The sequence below is a fragment of the Mobula hypostoma genome, chromosome 27 (genome assembly GCF_963921235.1).
Source record: "Mobula hypostoma chromosome 27, sMobHyp1.1, whole genome shotgun sequence".
NCBI lineage: Eukaryota > Metazoa > Chordata > Chondrichthyes > Myliobatiformes > Myliobatidae > Mobula > Mobula hypostoma.
In genome coordinates this window covers 31,144,502-31,162,970 of record NC_086123.1, presented here as the reverse complement: position 1 = coordinate 31,162,970, position 18,469 = coordinate 31,144,502, and the positions used below count along the sequence as shown (strand labels likewise).

The 18,469-nt window shown below is 45.2% G+C and overlaps 1 protein-coding gene across 1 annotated transcript in view; it reads right to left on the bottom strand.

The window, feature by feature from the left end:
• The window catches only part of LOC134338391 (uncharacterized), a 140,315-nt gene that overhangs the window by 15,671 nt on the left and 106,175 nt on the right, over positions 1 to 18,469 (bottom strand). Inside the window, exons 14-16 of the mRNA XM_063034183.1 lie at positions 16,857 to 16,932; positions 9,983 to 10,023; positions 778 to 947 (exon numbers count right to left, since the gene is read on the bottom strand). Of these exons, the coding sequence (XP_062890253.1) occupies positions 778 to 947; positions 9,983 to 10,023; positions 16,857 to 16,932 (287 nt within the window). The remainder of the gene's footprint in view (positions 1 to 777; positions 948 to 9,982; positions 10,024 to 16,856; positions 16,933 to 18,469) is intronic.

The window sequence follows — 18,469 nt, the reverse complement described above, 5'->3', positions numbered from 1 at the left end:
TGCCATCTCTTGCGGCCTAAGTTTTATCCATTTGGGCCACATGTGATTCCAAATGAAAGCAGATGAAATGGGCAAGATTATGGCTTCAGCACATTTATCTGGTCAAGGTGTTTCAAAGGAAACAACTGAGTCAATAGGAGAGATACCAAAAGTCTCTGGTGGAGACAGTGCACGACTAGGCGTGCCACTTAGAAGTAAATTTAAGATGTACAGTATTTCTTCACCAGAAGTTGCTGAAATCTAGACTTGACCCTTTCACCAGCTGATGTATGCTGGGTCATTTGGATGAATGACAAGTAATTGATTAATGATATCAAGTGCTATTGGAATAAAGGAGTTGAGATTCAAATCATTCATAATTTGACAGAACAGGATTTCATATCTTAGTGACCTGTTTCTAATTGTATCAGAAAATCTAGGTTTAGAAACTCATCTTGGTAGCTACCAGGAATTCACATAAGGGTCACTACCATGCATGAACCCAGGTAGTGGGTATTTCTGGGTCAGTTGACAATGAAGGGATATTGTGACCAAACTTGATCCAGGCAACAATAACTCTTTAGTAGGTCCCATTAGAGGAAGATTATGAAAAGGAAATTGTCACAATACTCTCTTCCTTCCCTTTTGTCCACCACACATAGGCAGAGATTCTTTTTGGCAATGCCACTCTTTAGTTGAAACTGCGTAACTCAGAGAAGCCTCACAGAATCTAGCTCGCTTTGTTTACAACTTGGCACCATTGTTCATTCTTGTTTAGTATGATTCTGCCAGTCTCACCTTCACAGTCTTACTGATCTTAATGGTGTTGCACTGTTGCTTTAAGAAAGAACAGATCCTGTCCACAGTCTCACCAGCTTGCGTCAGAAATTGTTCATCAGGTTGAAGAAATGTGTAAATAAATGTATCCAGTTTACGAGGAGGTGTTCCATACAAATCCATGTTTCGAGCTAGAATTTTGAAATGAAAGAAAAGTTGGTATTCAGTAAACCGGGTAGGACTTCTGCACAGTATCACTAAATCCTTAAGAAATGAAAAGAGACCACTCAGTCTCTGTACTGAATGCAAATCTAACTAAAGAATCTTGTCAATCTCAATCCTGTTCTTCCGTTTCCACACTGGCCTACCCATTACTCTCTCCCAAGTGCCTACCCAGCTCCCTTTTGAACACACTGACTGATTCTACTCTCACTACTTTAGGTCACAACTACTCTGTGTGAAACTTTTCCATGAAGTTGTATCTTGTCTAAACTTTTGTATCTAAGACTCTAGGTTCCTGAAGCACCACTAATGGCAATGGTTTCTCTCCACATAAACCAGCCTTCTCAACCTTTACTTCAAGAACACCACTTCTCTATTCCAAATTTGTTCAACTTCCTGTCAACCTATATCACCACTTTCAGGAAACTATGTACTTGTACATAGTTTCCCCTTCTTACCCCACCCTTTCTTTCTTTCTTTATTTATTGTTTATTATTTTTCCTCTTTTTTCTCTCTCTCCTTTTTCTCCCTCTCTCCCTCTCACTATAACCCCTTGCCTGCTCTTCATCTTCCTCTGGGCTCCCCTCCCCCTTTCTTTCTCCCTCGGCCTCCTGTCCCATGATCCTCTCCTTTCTCCAGCCTTCTATCCCTTTTGCCAATCAACTTTTCGCTCTTAGCTCCATCCCTCCCGCTCCTGTCTTCTCCTATCATTTCGGATCTCCCCCTCCCCCTCCCACTTTAAAATCTCTTCTTTCAGTTAGTCCAGACGAAGGGTCTTGGCCCGAAACGTCGACTGTACCTCTTCCTATAGATGCTGCCTGGCCTGCTGCGTTCCACCAGCATTTTGTGTGTGTTGCTTGAATTTCCAGCATCTGCAGATTTCCTCATGTTTGCGTACTTGTACCCTTTGGTCTTTCTGCTCTATAACACACTCCAAGCCCTGCAATTTACTGGGTAAGCCCAGCCCTGGATTAGCTTACTAAAATATAACCATATAACCATATAACAATTACAGCACAGAAACAGGCCATCTCTGCCCTTCTAGTCCATGCCGAATGCTTACTCTCACCTAGTCCCACTGACCCGCACTCAGCCTACTCCATTCCTTTCCTGTCCATATAGCTGTCCAATCTAACTTTAAATGACAACATCGAACCTGCCTCAACCACTTCTGCTGGAAGCTTGTTCCACACAGCTACCACTCTCTGATTAAAGAAGTTCCCCCTCATGTTACCCCTAGACTTTTGCCCTTTAACTCTCAACTCATGTCCTCTTCTTTGAATCTCCCCCACTCTCAATGGAAAAAGCCTATCCACGTCAACTCTATCTATCCTCCTCATAATTTTAAATACCTCTGTCAAGTTCCCCCCTCAACCTTCTATGCTCCAAAGAATAAAGACCCAACTTGTTCAACCTTTCTCTGTAACTTAGGAGATGAAACCAAGGTAACATTCTAGTAAATCTTCTCTGTACTCTCTGAATTTTGTTGACATCTTTCCTATAATTTGGTGATCAGAACTGTACACAATACTCCAAATTTGGCCTCACCAATGCCTTGTACAATTTCAGCATTACATCCCAACTCCTATATTCAATGCTCTGATTTATAAAGGCCAGCATACCAAAAGCTTTCTTCACCACCCTATCCACATGAGATTCCACCTTCAGGGAACTATGCACAATTATTCCTAGATCCCTCTGTTCTACTGCATTCTTCAATGCCCTACCATTTACCATGTATGTCCTATTTTGATTAGTCCTATCAAAATGTAGTACCTCACATTTATCAGCATTAAACTCCATCTGCCATCTTTCAGCCCACTCTTCAAACTGGCCAAAATCTCTCTGCAAGCTTTGAAAACCCACTTCATTATCCACAACTCCACCTATCTTAGTATCATCTGCATACTTACTCATCCAATTTACCACCCCATCATCCAGATCATTAATATATATGACAAACAACATTGGACCCAGTACAGATCCCTGAGGCACACCACTATTCACCGGCCTCCACTCTGACAGTTATCCACCACTACTCTCTGGCATCTTCCATCCAGCCACTGCTGAATCCATTTTACTACTTCAATATTAATACTTAACGATTGAACCTTCCTAACTAGCCTACCTTATGGAACCTTGTCAAAGGCCTTACTGAAGTCCATATAGATAACATCCACCGCTTTACCCTCGTCAACTTTCCCAGTAACCTCTTCAAAAAATTCAATTAGATTTGTCAAACATGACTTTCCACGCACAAATCCATGTTGACTGTTCCTAATCAGACCCTGTCTATCCAGGTAATTATATATATCATCTCTAAGAATACTTTCCATCAATTTACCCACCACTGATGTCAAACTCACAGGCCGATAATTGCTAGGTTTACTCTTAGAACCCTTTTTAAACAATGGAACAACATGAGCAATGCACCAATCCTCCAGCACCATCCCCGTTTCTAATGACATTTGAAATATTTCTGTCAGAGCCCCTGCTATTTCCACACTAACTTCCCTCAAGGTCCGAGGGAATATCCTGTCAAGACCCGGAGACTTATCCACTTTTATATTCCTTAAAAGCCTCCTCTTTAATCATCATAGTTTCCATAACTACCCTACTTGTTTCCCTTACCTTACACAATTCAATATCCTTCCCCTTAGTGAATGCCGAAGAAAAGAAATTGTTCAAAATCTCCCTCATCTCTTTTGGCTCCGCACATAGCCATCCACTCTGATTCTCTAAGGGACCAATTTTATCCCTCACCATCCTTTTGCTATTAATATAACTGTTGAAACCTTTTGGATTTATTTTTACCTTACTTGCTGAAGCAGCCTCGTATCTTCTTTTAGCCTTTCTATTTTCTTTCTTAAGATTCTTTTTACATTCTTTACATTTCTCGAGCACCTCATTTACTCCAAGCTGCCTATATTTATTGTAGATCTCTCTCTTTTACCGAACCAAGTTTCCAATATCCCTTGAAAACCATGGCTCTCTCAAACTTAGTCCTATCCAGTCCTTAGTCCTTAGTCCAGTCCTATCTTTCTCTATAATTATATTGAAGCTAATGGCATTGTGATCACTAGACCCGAAGTGCTCCCCAACACATACCTCTGTCACCTGACCTATCTCATCCCCTAACAGGAGATCCAACACTTCCCCTTCTCTAGTTGGTACGTCAATGTATTGCTGCAAAAAACTACCCTGCACACATTTTACAAACTCCAATCCTTCCAGCCCTTTTACAGAATGGGCTTCCCAGTCTATGTGTGGAAAATTAAAATCTCCCACAATCACAATCACAAATATCTGCTAACTCCTTGCAAATTTGCTCCTCCATTTCTCGCTCCCCATTAGGTGGTCTATAATACACCCCTATAAGCCTTACTACACCTTTCCCATTCCTCAATTCCACCCAAATAGCCTCCCTAGACGAGTCCTCTAATCTATCCTGCCAAAGCGCCACTGTTATATTTTCTCTGACAAGCAATGCAACACCTCCCCCTCTTGCCCCTCCGATTCTATCACACCTGAAGCAACAAAATCCAGGAATATTTAGTTGCCAATCACACCCCTCCTGCAACCATGTTTCACTAACAGCTACAACATCATATTTCCAGGTATCAGTCCATGGTCTAAGCTCATCCACCTTTCTTACAATGCTCCTAGCATTAAAATAGATGCATTTTAGAAACTCTCCATCTCCTACTCTCTGTTCATCCCGAATGGTGCAAACAACTTTGTTATCTTTTTGCAACACACATCAAAGTTGCTGGTGAACGCAGCAGGCTAGGCAGCATCTCTAGGAAGAGGTGCAGTCGACGTTTCAGGCCGAGACCCTTCATCAGGACTAACTGAAGGAAGAGTGAGTAAGAGATTTGAAAGTTGGAGGGGGAGGGGGAGATCCAAAATGATAGGAGAAGACAGGAGGGGGAGGGATGGAGGTAAGAGCTGGACAGGTGATAGGCAAAAGGGATACGAGAGGATTATGGGACAGGAGGTCCGGGAAGAAAGACGGGGGGGGGGAACCCAGAGAATGGGCAAGGGGGATATTTAGAGGGACAGAGGGAGAAAAAGGAGAGTGAGAGAAAGAATGTGAGTATAAAAGTAAGTAACAGATGGGGTACGAGGGGGAGGTGGAGCATTAGCGGAAGTTAGAGAAGTCAATGTTCATGCCATCAGGTTGGAGGCTACCCAGACGGAATATAAGGTGTTGTTCCTCCAACCTGAGTGTGGCTTCATCTGTACAGTAGAGGAGGCCGTGGATAGACATGTCAGAATGGGAATGGGATGTGGAACTAAAATGTGTGGCCACTGGGAGATCCTGCTTTCTCTGGCGGACAGAGCGTAGGTGTTCAGCAAAGCGGTCTCCCAGTCTGCGTCGGGTCTCGCCAATATATAAAAGGCCACATCGGGAGCACCGGACGCAATATATCACCCCAGCCGACTCATAGGTGAAGTGTCGCCTCACCTGGAAGGACTGTTTGGGGCCCTGAATGGTGGTGAGGGAGGAAGTGTAAGGGCATGTGTAGCACTTGTTCCGCTTACACGGATAAGTGCCAGGAGGGAGATCAGTGGGGAGGGATGGGGGGGACAAATGGACAAGGGAGTCGCGTAGGGAGCGATCCCTGCGGAAAGCAGAGAGGGGGGGAGGGAAAGATGTGCTTAGTGGTGGGATCCCGTTGGAGGTGGCGGAAGTTACGGAGAATAATATGTTAGACCCGGAGGCTGGTGGGGTGGTAGGTGAGGACCAGGGGAACCCTATTCCTAGTGGGGTGGCAGGAGGATGGAGTGAGAGCAGATGTACGTGAAATGGGGGAGATGCGTTTAAGAGCAGAGTTGATAGTGGAGGAAGGGAAGCCCCTTTCTTTACACATTTTAATTCCACATCCCATTCCCATTCTGACATGTCTATCCACGGCCTCCTCTACTCTAAAGATGAAGCCACACTCAGGTTGGAAGAACAACACCTTATATTCCGTCTGGGTAGCCTCCAACCTGATGGCATGAACATCGACTTCTCTAACTTCCGCTAATGCCCCACCTCCCCCTCGTACCCCATCTGTTACTTACTTTTATACACACATTCTTTCACTCACTGTCCTTTTTCTCCCTCTGTCCCTCTGACTATACCCCTTGCCCATCCTCTGGGTTCCCCCCGCCTTGTCTTTCTTCCTGGACCTCCTGTCCCATGATCCTCTCGTATCCCTTTTGCCAATCACCTGTCAAGCTCTTGGCTCCATCCCTCCCCCTCCTGTCTTCTCCTATCATTTTGGATCTCCCCCTCCCCCTCCAACTTTCAAATCTCTTACTCACTCTTCCTTCAGTTAGTCCTGACGAAGGGTCTCGGCCTGAAACGTCAACTGCACCTCTTCCTACAGATGCTGCCTGGCCTGCTGCGTTCACCAGCAACTTTGATGTGTGTTGCTTGAATTTCCAGCATCTGCAGAATTCCTGTTGTTTTTGTTATCTTTTTCTTCCTTCTCCCCTACATCTTCGGTCTGAACGCTCCCATTCTCTGTCCCCTGCCTATCCTCCCTCACACACTGTCTACTAGCTTTCTCTATTTGTGAACTAACCTCCTGTCTCCTAGTCTCTTCGATTTGATTCCCACCCCCCAAACATTCTATTTTAAAGTAGCCTTTGCAAATCTCCCCGCCAGGATATTGGTACCCCCTAGGATTCAAGTGCAACCCATCCTTTTTGTACAAGTCACACCTGTGCCAAAAGAGGTCCCAATGATCCAGAAACTTGAATCCCTGCCCTCTGCTCCAATCCCTCAGCAACGCATTTATCCTGCACCTCATTCCATTCCTACTCTCGCTGTCGCGTGACACAGGCAGTAATCCCGAGATTACTACCTTTGCAGTCCTTCTTCTCAACTCCCTTCCTAACTCCCTATGTTATCCTTTCAGGACCTCTTCCCTTTACCTACCTATGTCATTGGTACCTATATGTACCACGACCTTTGGCTCCTCACCCTCCCGCTCCAGGATATCTTGGACGCGATCAGAAACATCCCAGACCCTGGCACCGGGGAGGCAAACTACATCTGGGTCTCCTGACCGCGTCCACAGAATCGCCTATCTGACCCCCTAACTATCGAGTCCCCTATTACTACTGCCCTCCTCTTCCTTGCCCTACCCTTCTGATCTACAGGGCCGGACTCTGTGCCGGAGGCACGGCCGCTGTTGCTTCCCCCAGGTAAGCTGTCCCCCCCAACAGTACTCAAACAGGAGTACTTATTGTCAAGGGGCACAACCACCGGGGTACTCTCTAGTACCTGAATCTTCCCCTTCCCCCTCCTAACCGTGACCCACTTGTCTGCCTCCCGTGGCCCCGGTGTGACCACCTGCCTGTAACTCCTCTCTATCAACTCCTCACTCTCCCTGACCAGACGAAGGTCATCAAGCTGCAGCTCCAATTCCCTAACACGGTCCCTTAGGAGCTGCATCTCGATGCACTTGGCGCAGATGTAGACGTCCGGGAGGCTTGGAGACTCCAGGACCTCCCACATCCAACACCGAGAACAACAAGTTGCCCTCACACTCATACTTCCCCCTTTCCTCAAATAACAGGAAAAATTGAAAACCAAACTTACTTTGCCTCGCCCGTTTCCGTCTAAGCCAGTTGAGCCAAAGCCTCTAAGCCTTCACTCTGTTCCCGGCTCACTCCGCCGCCCGCAAAACGACACTGCCCGCTGTATAAGGCTGTGTTCCTTTTAAATCTTCTGCGCTTCACTGCCTGACGTCACACGCTTGCGTGGTCCTGCCTCTCTTAACTCTGATGATAAGAAGAAAAAATCAAAATAGCTCCCACAATGCAATGTCTTGCATTTCTCTCAGGGGAGCATGGCAATGTAGTGGTTAACTCAATGTTTTATAGTACAGATGATCCGAGTTCAATTCCCACTGCTGCCTGTAAGGAGTTTGTACATCCTCCCCATGACCACATGGGTATCCTTCGGGTGCTCCGGTTTCCTCCCACAATCCAAACATGTACCAGTTGGTAGGTTAATTGGTCATTGTAAATTGTTCCATCATTAGACTAGGATTAAAATCAGGGTATTGCTGGGCAGATTGGCTCAAAGGGCTCGATAGTTCTATTCTGTGCTGTATCTCAAAAAAAAATAATTACCATCTGCCACTCCTTGGTCTACTTTTCCGGTAATCTATATCATGTTGTAATCCTAATAATCTTCATCACTCTCCACCACATCACAAAATCTGTACCATCCACAAACTAACCATGCTAACTACATTCTTAACCAAATCACTAGTATTGACAGGCAACAAAGGACCCATCACAGATTCCTTCTTAGACAAAGCACAATGTTAGCCACACTCTCATTTTCCAGTAGGTCACCATGGCTAATGATGATATAACTATTTTCTTCCAGCAAATCCCTTGCTTCCATGTCCATCTATTTTCTACAAGTCACCAGAAGAAGTACCAGTAGCCCAAAGACTTGGAAGTCCTCTCTCTTTCACCCAGTTCCTCGGCCACACATTCATCAGCCATACTTTCCTATTCCTACCCTCACTAGCATGTTACCCTGGAAGTAATCAAGAGATTACAGCCTCTGAGGTCCTGATTTTTAACCTACATTCACATTTTAATCAATCCTAGGACAACGCATACCCGTGGGGAGACACGAGGAAATCTGCAGATGCTGGAAATTCAAGCAACACACACAAAAAATGCTGGTGGAATGCAGCAGGCCAGGCAGCATCTATAGGAAAAGGTACAGTCGACGTTTCGGGCCGGGACCCTTCATTAGTCCTGATGAAGGGTCCCGGCCCGAAACGTCGACTGTACCTTTTCCTATAGATGCTGTCTGGCCTGCTGCATTCCACCAGCATTTTTTGTGTGTGTCCCATGGGGAGAGATTGAGAAAAAACAGTCCACATACTAGTTGACAAAAGAAAATTTTAAAACGACCCCCAGTTGTGTCACCTCTCTCTTTCACTTGCATCAAGCTTGCAGCATCTGTTCCCCAGAACAATGAGCTGTCAGTCTAGCACATCCCTCAACCATGTTTGTGTTATGGTTTTAATATCCCAATTCCATATATTAGTTATATGAGTTCCATATATGAGTTCACCTGCCTTGCCTGTCAGGTTACTTGCATTGAAATAAAATCAGTTTAGAATAACAGACCTTCAGTCTCTGTCTTGCTTCTGCTTGTGCTACTGACTGAACTTGGTGCCTTAATTTCCATACTTCCCTCAACTTTCTCATCTGGCTCCCTCCTGCTTTGGGTCCCACCCTCTAGCAGATCAGTTTAGCCTTTCCCTAGTAGCACTAGCAAATCTCACCACCAGGATACTGTATTCATCTCCACCCAGATCTGGTGCAATCCATCTATCTTCTACAGGTCACCAGAAGAGGCATCCGTACCCTAAGGACTGGAACTCCTCCCGGTTCCTCAGCACACATTCATCTGCCCTTTCCTCATATTCCTACCCTCATTATCCTGTGGCACCTGAGGTAGCCAAGAGGTTAAAGCCTTTGAGGTCCTGCTTTTAACTGACATTTACTGTGCAGGACCTCATCTGTTTTCCTAACTATGTCATCAAAGGTACCAATGCCACCGGATGCTCACCTTGAGAATGTTCTATAACTGCTCGGAGATATTCTTGACCCAGGCATCATCCAGGAGTCATGTTTGTGGCCACATAAACTCCCATCTATCTTTTAGCTATTGATTCTTTTTGACTATTATCCTAACACTACAGCTCTTCTTAATTCCTCTCTCCCCTGCTGTGCATCGGAGCTAGTCGCTGTACCCGAGGCCGGCAAGTTGAAATACGCTCCTCGGAAAGGCCAACCGCTCCCAATCCCAATCCAAAGCTAAAGATACTTGATAATGAAGGGAAAGGTCACAAACTGTAAACAACTCTCCTTCATGTTGCAGTCGTCAGTTCCAAACAAAACTGAGAGCAATGTGGGAGTTTTGTTCTGTGGAACATAGTACAATGCCAGTTTATACTGACGGCATCCTTACCTGGCCTGGATTTCCCGAGTCCGGCACCGTGCGACCGACGCCTGCTTCAGTTCCTGAGGAAAATAAACCGAATCTGGGAGCTGGTTAATTGTAGTTGATTTTTTACTTCCTCATTTCCTTTATCGACAGGAGTTTCGACTTCTGAGCCAGCCCAGAAACGGCTGAGTCATTAGTGCAAACGTGGAAGGGACACAATGTAAAACAGATCTCAGCGGCTGGAGGAGAGCAGCGGGTAGTAAAGGCAAAAGGTCCGATGCCTTGAGTCAGCACCGTATCTCCAATTTGAGGTCATCTCTGTTCCCTGTTCTCTGTCTCTGTCACACACCCTTCCTCCCAAACCCGTCCTTCTCAGCCACTCATGGTTCCACCTGCCATCAACACGCTCAACCCTGTGGGTCCTGGTGTGGTACCGTGGAGCCAAGGCATATGGACTGCGGAATCAGTCACATTAATACTAAATACATACAGATATGCTGTGCAAACAAACCCTTGTACCTGGGAACTAATATTCAAAGAATGTTGACTTGGGGACTAAGGAACAGAACAATGCAATATATCTTGTTACAGTAGTTACACGCTTTGCTGTACCTGTCACTCCTGCTTCACCTGCTACAAGACGGATTGACTTCAGTGATGTATGATACCACTGTGATTATTGCAAAGAACCTACCTGACAAATAGTCACCGAATGGGTTGCCGTGAAAAATTGAAACTTCGAGCCAGCAGTGTATGCTGCTGTCGAAATACGCGACCCTGCAGATTGCAACATCGCAACAGCCAGCTGCTGGTCTTCTGCTCGTTCGCTACAGAGCGAGATCTCTCTCCCCGTCACTAGTGAGAAACGGAGCCTGTCTGACACGTCACACGTTGACACGTTGGGGTGGACAGTAGTTTTTTGATGGACGCTAGAAGACCATGGTCTGTGGGGGCTTTGCATGGTGGGGAGGGGGACAGAGATTGCGATAGACAATAGACAATAGGTGCAGGAATAGGCCATTCGGCCCTTCGAGCCAGCACCACCATTCACTGTGATCATAGCTGATCATCCACAATCAGTACCCCGTTCCTGCCTTCTCCCCATATCCCTTGATTCCACTATCTTTAAGAGCTCTATCTAACTCTTTCTTGAAAGCATCTAGAGAAGTGGCCTCCACTGCCTTCTGAAGCACAGTATTCCACAGATCCACAACTCTCTGGGTGAAAAAGTTTTTCCTCAACTCCGTTCTAAATGGCCTACCCCTTATTCTTAAACTGTGGCCTCTGGTTCTGGCCTCCCCCCAACATCGGGAACATGTTTCCTGCCTCTTGCGTGTCCAATCCCCTAATAATCTTATATGTTTCAATCAGATCCCCTCTCATCCTTCTAAATTCCAGTGTATACAAGCCCAGTCACTCCAATCTTTCAACATATGACAGTCCCGCCATCCCGGGAATTAACCTCGTGAACCTACGCTGCACTCCCTCAATAGTAAGAATGTCCTTCCTCAAATTTGGAGCCAAAACTGTACACAGTACTCCAGGTGTGGTCTCACCAGGGCCCTGTACAGCTGCAGAAGGACCTCCTCGCTCCTATACTCAACTCCCCTTGTTATGAAGGTCAACATGCCATTAGCTTTCTTCACTGCCTGCTGTACCTGCATGTTTACTTTCAGTGACTGATGAACAAGGACACCTAGATCTCGTTGTACTTCCCCTTTTCCTAACTTGCCTGTTCTTGATGCTGCTTGTATGTGGAAGGAGGGAAGAGGGGCCAGACTGGGGAATAGAAGAAGAGGGGAAGGTAAGGGACTTTTTTTTTACTGGGTGAAGAAATTGATGGTCATGCCATCGGGTTGGAGGCTAAGCAGATGAAATATAATCAGAATCTGGTTTAATAACCCCAGTAAATGTTGTGAAATTTATTGCTTTTGCAGCAGCAGTACAATGCAATACATAACAATAATTTTAAAAATTGTGAAATACAGTATATATAATAGTTGAATAAGTGTGCAAAAACGTAGACGTAGTGTTCATGGTGTTACGAGAATACACATAAAATTAAGATGTTTGCTGGCCTGGGCTAGCATCAGTGGCATCAGCAGTTGGTCTGCCACCTGCCCTCAGGGGAAGGAGAGATAAGGAACAATGGAGCAGCGTCTGGAGATGTGTAATGAAGGGATGTGGGAGGAAGAGCTGTCTGGAGCGGCTCCCCCTTTGAACCCTGAACTGTTTGAAGTGATGGACAGGCGATACCCCAGCAGGGGGATAAAAAGGGACAGGTTCGCTAAGACGACACACACGCCACCCGAGGTAACGAGACCCTGGAAGCGGTACGCTTCTCACGAGTGGGTGAGAAGTGCCAGACAACGCACAGGGTGGAAAGGTACGATCAGCGGGAACCCGGTGTGTGTCCGCCCTTGCCTGGGTGCCGGGTTCACTGCAGAGGATCGACCGCATCTGGAGGAGGGGTCACAGTCGGTGACCTCAGGTGACATCACCAAGGACCCACCCAAATGCTGTTTGTGAGCCATCCCGCTGGTCTGTGAGTGAAGCTGTGCTGAATGATCAGTTGTTCCTATTCTATCTCTCTCTTCCCCCACCTTGTCCATCGCCATGGCAACGATTACTGCGAACTGAACTACTAACTGGACTGAACTTTGAGTCATTTTGAAATTGGTCATTTACCCCTAGACAACGATAGAGCTTGATTGATGCTGTTATCTTAATTCTGTGCACATGTGTGGTTATCATTGTTGAATTGTTGCATTTATTATCCTTTCGATTACTGTGTTGCTTGTTTCTTTAATAAAACTTTCTTAGTTCTAGTACTCCAGACTCCAACTGAGTGATCCATTTCTGCTGGTTTGGCAACCCAGTTACGGGGTACGTAACAATGGGTTGAAAGTTCATTCAGAAATCTGATGGCAGAGAGGAAGAAGCTGTTCCTGAAATGCTGAGTGTGTAAATTAAGGCAGGTACTGAATGATGCCCCAACAATGTTCAAGGATGTCATTGGAAATATCAGACGCATCAAGGGTAAAGTAGTGAAATTGCACACCCAGGCTTTGCAAAGCTCATCCGGTTCCTTATACCGTCCATGATAAAATAGGCAATGAGCTATATCACATGGAGGCTGAAAGAATTCTTTCCAAGTTTGTGTGTATCCCCGGGCAACACCAGTGGCCCCAGTAGCCAAGAGAAATGGCTCTGTTAGGCTCTGAGGAGATATTAAGCTCACCATCAACCCAGTACTGAAAGTAGATCATTACACTCTGCCCATAATAGAAGACATCTTTGCAAACCTTTCTGGAGGAGAACTCTTCAGCAAAGTGGACTTAGCTGAGGCCTACCTACAGATGGAGATGGAAGAAGAGTCCAAAGTGTTCCTCACCATAAACACTCACAAAGGGCTTTATTGCCATAATAGGCTTATTTTTGGAGTAGCATCTGCACCTGAGCTCTGGCAGGAAGTTATAGACCAAGTGTTGCAAAGCTACCCAGACACTCAGTGTTTCCTGGATGATATCATTGTTACCAGTGATGTTGACAAGGAACGTTCTGAAAACCTCAAGACAGTGTTAAAGAGATTAAAAGGTTATGGGTTTAGACCATGATGCAACAAGTGTGAATTCTTTAAGTCAAGTATCTCTTACTGTGGTCACACCATTAATGCACAATCATTACACAAGAATGCTGAGAAAATCCAAGCAGTGGTGGATACCCCAAGGCCAGAGGACATGTCACGGTTGTGGTCCGTTGTAGGATTTGTCAATTACTAAAACAGGTTCCTGCCAAATCTGGCTACTGTGCTCCACCCCTTGAACTCATCACTGCAGACCAGAAATAAATGACAATGGACAAAGCAGTGTGAGGTAGCGTTGCAAAAGTCGAGGGAAATGGTGATGTCAGACACTGAATTCACACATGATGTGCCACTTCATCAAGTGAAGCTTGTTTGTGACTCCTTGCTTTAGGTATAGGTGCAGTCAGTCACACGTTATGAGTGGTTGAAGTGAATGTGGAGAATGTGAAGCCTTTGCATCACACTCCCTAACAGCTGAAGAGCAAGATTACACACATATTGACAGAGAAGCCTTGAGTCTGGTTTGGGATGTAAAACGTTTCAACCAGAACCGGTATGGAAGTGTTTACCCTCATTACTGATCATCAACCATTTGTGTCCATTTTCAATCCAGATGGTGTTCCACTAACGCCAGCAGCACAAATGCAGACATGGGCTCTGTTTCTTGGAGGATGCAATTACAAGATCGAATTCAAGAGGGCGATTAATCCTGGAAATGCTGATGGATTGTCTCATTTACACTTGGAAAAGGAAATTCTTGAAAAATATACAAAAGAGGACACTCCTCTTGATGTAGTCTCCGTATTACAGCAGAGATGATCCAAAGGGAAACTGGGAAAGACCGCACACTGTCTCAGGTCTACATGACAATCCAAAATGGCTGGAATGTGCAGCAGAAATTCCAGTTCCCCCAATTTTACCAGTGCCTGGATGAACTTGAGTTGCCTTATCTGTGGTTGACAGTTGTACCATCCAAGCTGAGAGCTAAATGCTGGAGGAGCTACATGCCGGTCGTCCAGGCGTGGTCAAACTGAAAGCATTGGCTCGGAGCTTTACCTGGTGGCTGGGATTTTTCAGCAGCTTGTCATGCGCTGTTCAGGAATGCCAGCACATCCAAAAGAAAGGTATTCAGAGCTGTTGGAAGCCCTTCCTGCAGGCCCAGAGTCAATTTCTGCAAACACCAGAGTGCAGGCCCCAGGATCTGGGATTGTTCCACAGCCACAAGTCTCACCTGCCAAGCAGAGGCACCTCCCTGGTCAGGAGGGATGTTATCCCACAAGAAAAAGAAATCCTCCACAGCGATTAAATCTTAAGGCCTGAATGGGACACTTTAAAATTTACTATGCTGTGCATGTCTACATAGTTGTATTATTAGACACACACACACGCGTGCGTGCGCACACATGTGGATAGATAGATATGTATATATAGATATATGGATAGATAGATATAAATTTAGAGTTTTTAGCTAAGCAGGGAGGAGCGTTGTGTATTTCATATTTCAGTAATATCGTAAATATATTGTTTGATTAAGCATTCTTTGTTCATTTAAATAATTTATTATGGGTTGTATATAAACGTATATGAATAGCATACATCATAACACCATTACGCCATTCGTGTGCACCTCAGTAAAGGTGAAACAAAACTAACGTACACAAATTCTGCGCTCTTTGTTTTTCTTTCAATTGCTTTTATATTCCGGAATTAGAAAACATAACAAAACTGAATGAATATTACGTTTGGATAACCCAAAGCAGAAACGTACAAAATCCACCACAGCACTGTTGGGAGGTGCAGCTGCCTCAGGACTCATTCCACCAGGTTCTGGGACAGTGTGGATAACTTCCACTCACCTCACCAGAACACCTTCACGACCTATCTCCCTATCATTTATTCATTGAGATACGGTGTGGAATAGGCCCTTCTGGCCCTTTGAGCCACTGTGCCCAGCAACCTCCAACTCAATCCTAACCGAATCATGGGACAAGTTACAATTAACCAGTAGTCCTTGGACTGTGGGAAGAAACTGGAGCATCCGGAGGCAAACCACACAGTCACAGCGAGAACATTCAAACTCCTTACAGGCAGCAGCGGGAATTGAACCCAGGTTGCTAGTACTATACTGCGCTACCGTGACACTCCAGTGCAGTTATCTTGACATAGCTGTCTTGTGAAGGGGCTCCGTAGGACACTCAGTTTAAGCACAATTGAAGTACTCATTAAATGTTAATCCTGGTTGAGATATCAACATCAGGTGAATCAAAAGCACCAATGATTCCTTTACTTCCGTAGAAGCTGCTCAACGCACTGAGTTCCTCCAGCAGATTATTGGTTTCTTAATGTTCATGCCATTGGGTTGTGAGTAAAAACCGTAGTTTGACTTCAACACCAGTCTCTGCAGGACAGTAACTGTAAATAGGAAAAGAGACAGAAGACTACAGTGAGAAGTATTCTGTTCGACTGGAGTCTGTCAGGTGATGGAGCTAATGCAGAAAAATATGGGACCTGAAACTTTTACCTTTAATTCAATTCAATTCAAGATTAATTATCATTGAATACAGCCAAATGAGACAACATTATTCTGAGGCCAAGGTACAAAACACAGTACCAAAAGTCACAAACAGCACACAGCTCACAGCTCACATAACAGGTGTAAGATAGTAAGCCCTGGTTTACACCTTTACTGCTATGATGTAGGTATTTCATTTAGCAGCTCTATTAGAGTAGTCTGTTCTGCTGTCAGCCTGTTTGGGTTATTGTTGAAGATACGGGATGATGAGGAATGTGTGACATCCAATCAGGATGGTGGAACTGGGGGGGGGGGGGAGAGGTTTTATTGGAGAGGGACACTAAGGTTGGTCTTGGGGCTTTTGCTCAGGGGGGGATGAAGAGAGAAGACACTGGGGAGAACCGGTCGTAGGATGTGACCCGATGGGGGACCCATTTGTTCAAGATGGATTGCAAGCGACGTTCGGAAGGTGATGTGTGCTTCCACACAGACCAAGGACCCAACGTGTGAGTGACGGAGAAGTTCAAAATGAGTTCCAACTTGTGCACCTTTGACTGTTTAATTATATTGGGTCCTTTTTGGGTTTTTTTCTTTCTTTTCTTTACCAACTCTTTAGTTATGTAAGATTCATTAATATAATTCCTTCAGTCATATGCAGTGTGCTGTCTGTTATTTCTTGGCACTGAGTTGTAACGGGGTGGCAAATCACACAGCACCCACACAAACCAGGATTTGGGATGGGAGAGCCTTCACAATCTCACGGGTTTCATGGGACTGGAGTGTGTCTTCCCTAGACTTACGCAGCCAAGGAAACCAGCGGGCTTTCAACCACGCAATAGAAGAGGCCAAACTCGAGCCAGCCAAGGCCGCAGAAATCTGCGGACGACCACAACAGGGCTTGTCTTCTGCTGATCGTACACTGTGGGGAACGGCACCAACTCCATGCTGGATGCTGTACCACACTGCTCCCGTCATCGCTTCTCTCCTGGCGGCCGTAAACAGACAACACCGAGGCTTGGGGCCTAGTCCTCGCACATGCAAGATAGTAAGCATATGTGGGATATCAGTAAAATACAACCACACAATACATGAATTAATGCTGGTATTCCATTCACAGACGAAGGGCCTCAGCCAAAACGTCGACTGTACTTCTTCCTATAGATGCTGCCTGGCCTGCTGCGTTCCGCCAGCATTTTGTGTAGTACCTTAGCCATGTTGTGTGAATACAATGTTTTGACACTGGAAAATGGACAAAGAAGTAACACATGGAACACAGTGTAAGGAAGTGTGTGGTCATGCACTTTGGTAGAAGTAATAAAAGCATAGACTAGTTTCTAAACAGGGAAAAATTAAAAAATCCGAGGCGCGAATGGACTTGGCAGCCCATGTGTAGGATTCCCTAGAGGCTAACTTGCAGACTGAGTCGGTGGTGAGGAAGGCAAATACAATATTAACATTCATTTTGGGAGGACAACAATATAGTCATAGTCATACTTTATTGATCCCGGGGGAAATTGGTTTTCGTTACAGTTACAGTTATAAAAACAAGGATGTAATACTGAGGCTTTATAAAGCACTGGTGAGGCCTCACTTGGAGTATTTTGAGCAGTTTAGGGCCCCCTATCTAAGAAAGGATGTGCTGACATTGGAGAGGGTTCAAAACAGGTTCACCAAAATGATTCTGGGGTTGAAAGGTTTATCATATGAGGAGCAGTTGATAGCTTTAGGCCTGTACTACCTGGAATTTAGAAGAATGATAAGAGGATCTCATTGAAACCTATCGAATGTTGAAAGGCCTCGATGGAGAGGATGTGGAGAGGACGTTTCCTATAATAGTGGAGTCTAGGACCAGAGGGCACAACCTCAGAATAGAGGAACTTTATTTAGAACGGAGATAAGGAGGACTTTCTTCTGCCAGAGGATGGTGAATCTGTGGGATTTGTTGTCACAGGTGGTTGTGGAGGCCAGGCCATTGAATGTATTTATGATGGAGCTTGATACATTCTTCATAAATCAGTGTGTGAAAGGTTACGGGGAAAAGGCAGGAGAACGCAGTGAGAGGAGAATGGACCAGCCATGATGAAATGGTGGAGCAGACTCAATGGGTCAAATGCCCTAATTCTGCTCCATTGTCTTTAGTTTTAAGTGTAACTCGGTGTCAAAACAGTACACCGAAACACTCTTTTACTGTGAAATGAAAAGATTGTAAAATAATGGGCAGGTTTTTTTGAACCTTTAATAAAATAGATTGAACTTCATTTACGGACAGTAGAATCAGTGACAAAAGAAAAATAATCAGTGACACTAGCATGAAATACAAACAAATAAATCACAGCTGATCCCCCTCCCCCGCCCCTTGTAATTGGGAAACGATATTCACAAACTGTGCACTTGGCCACTAAACACAGGGAAA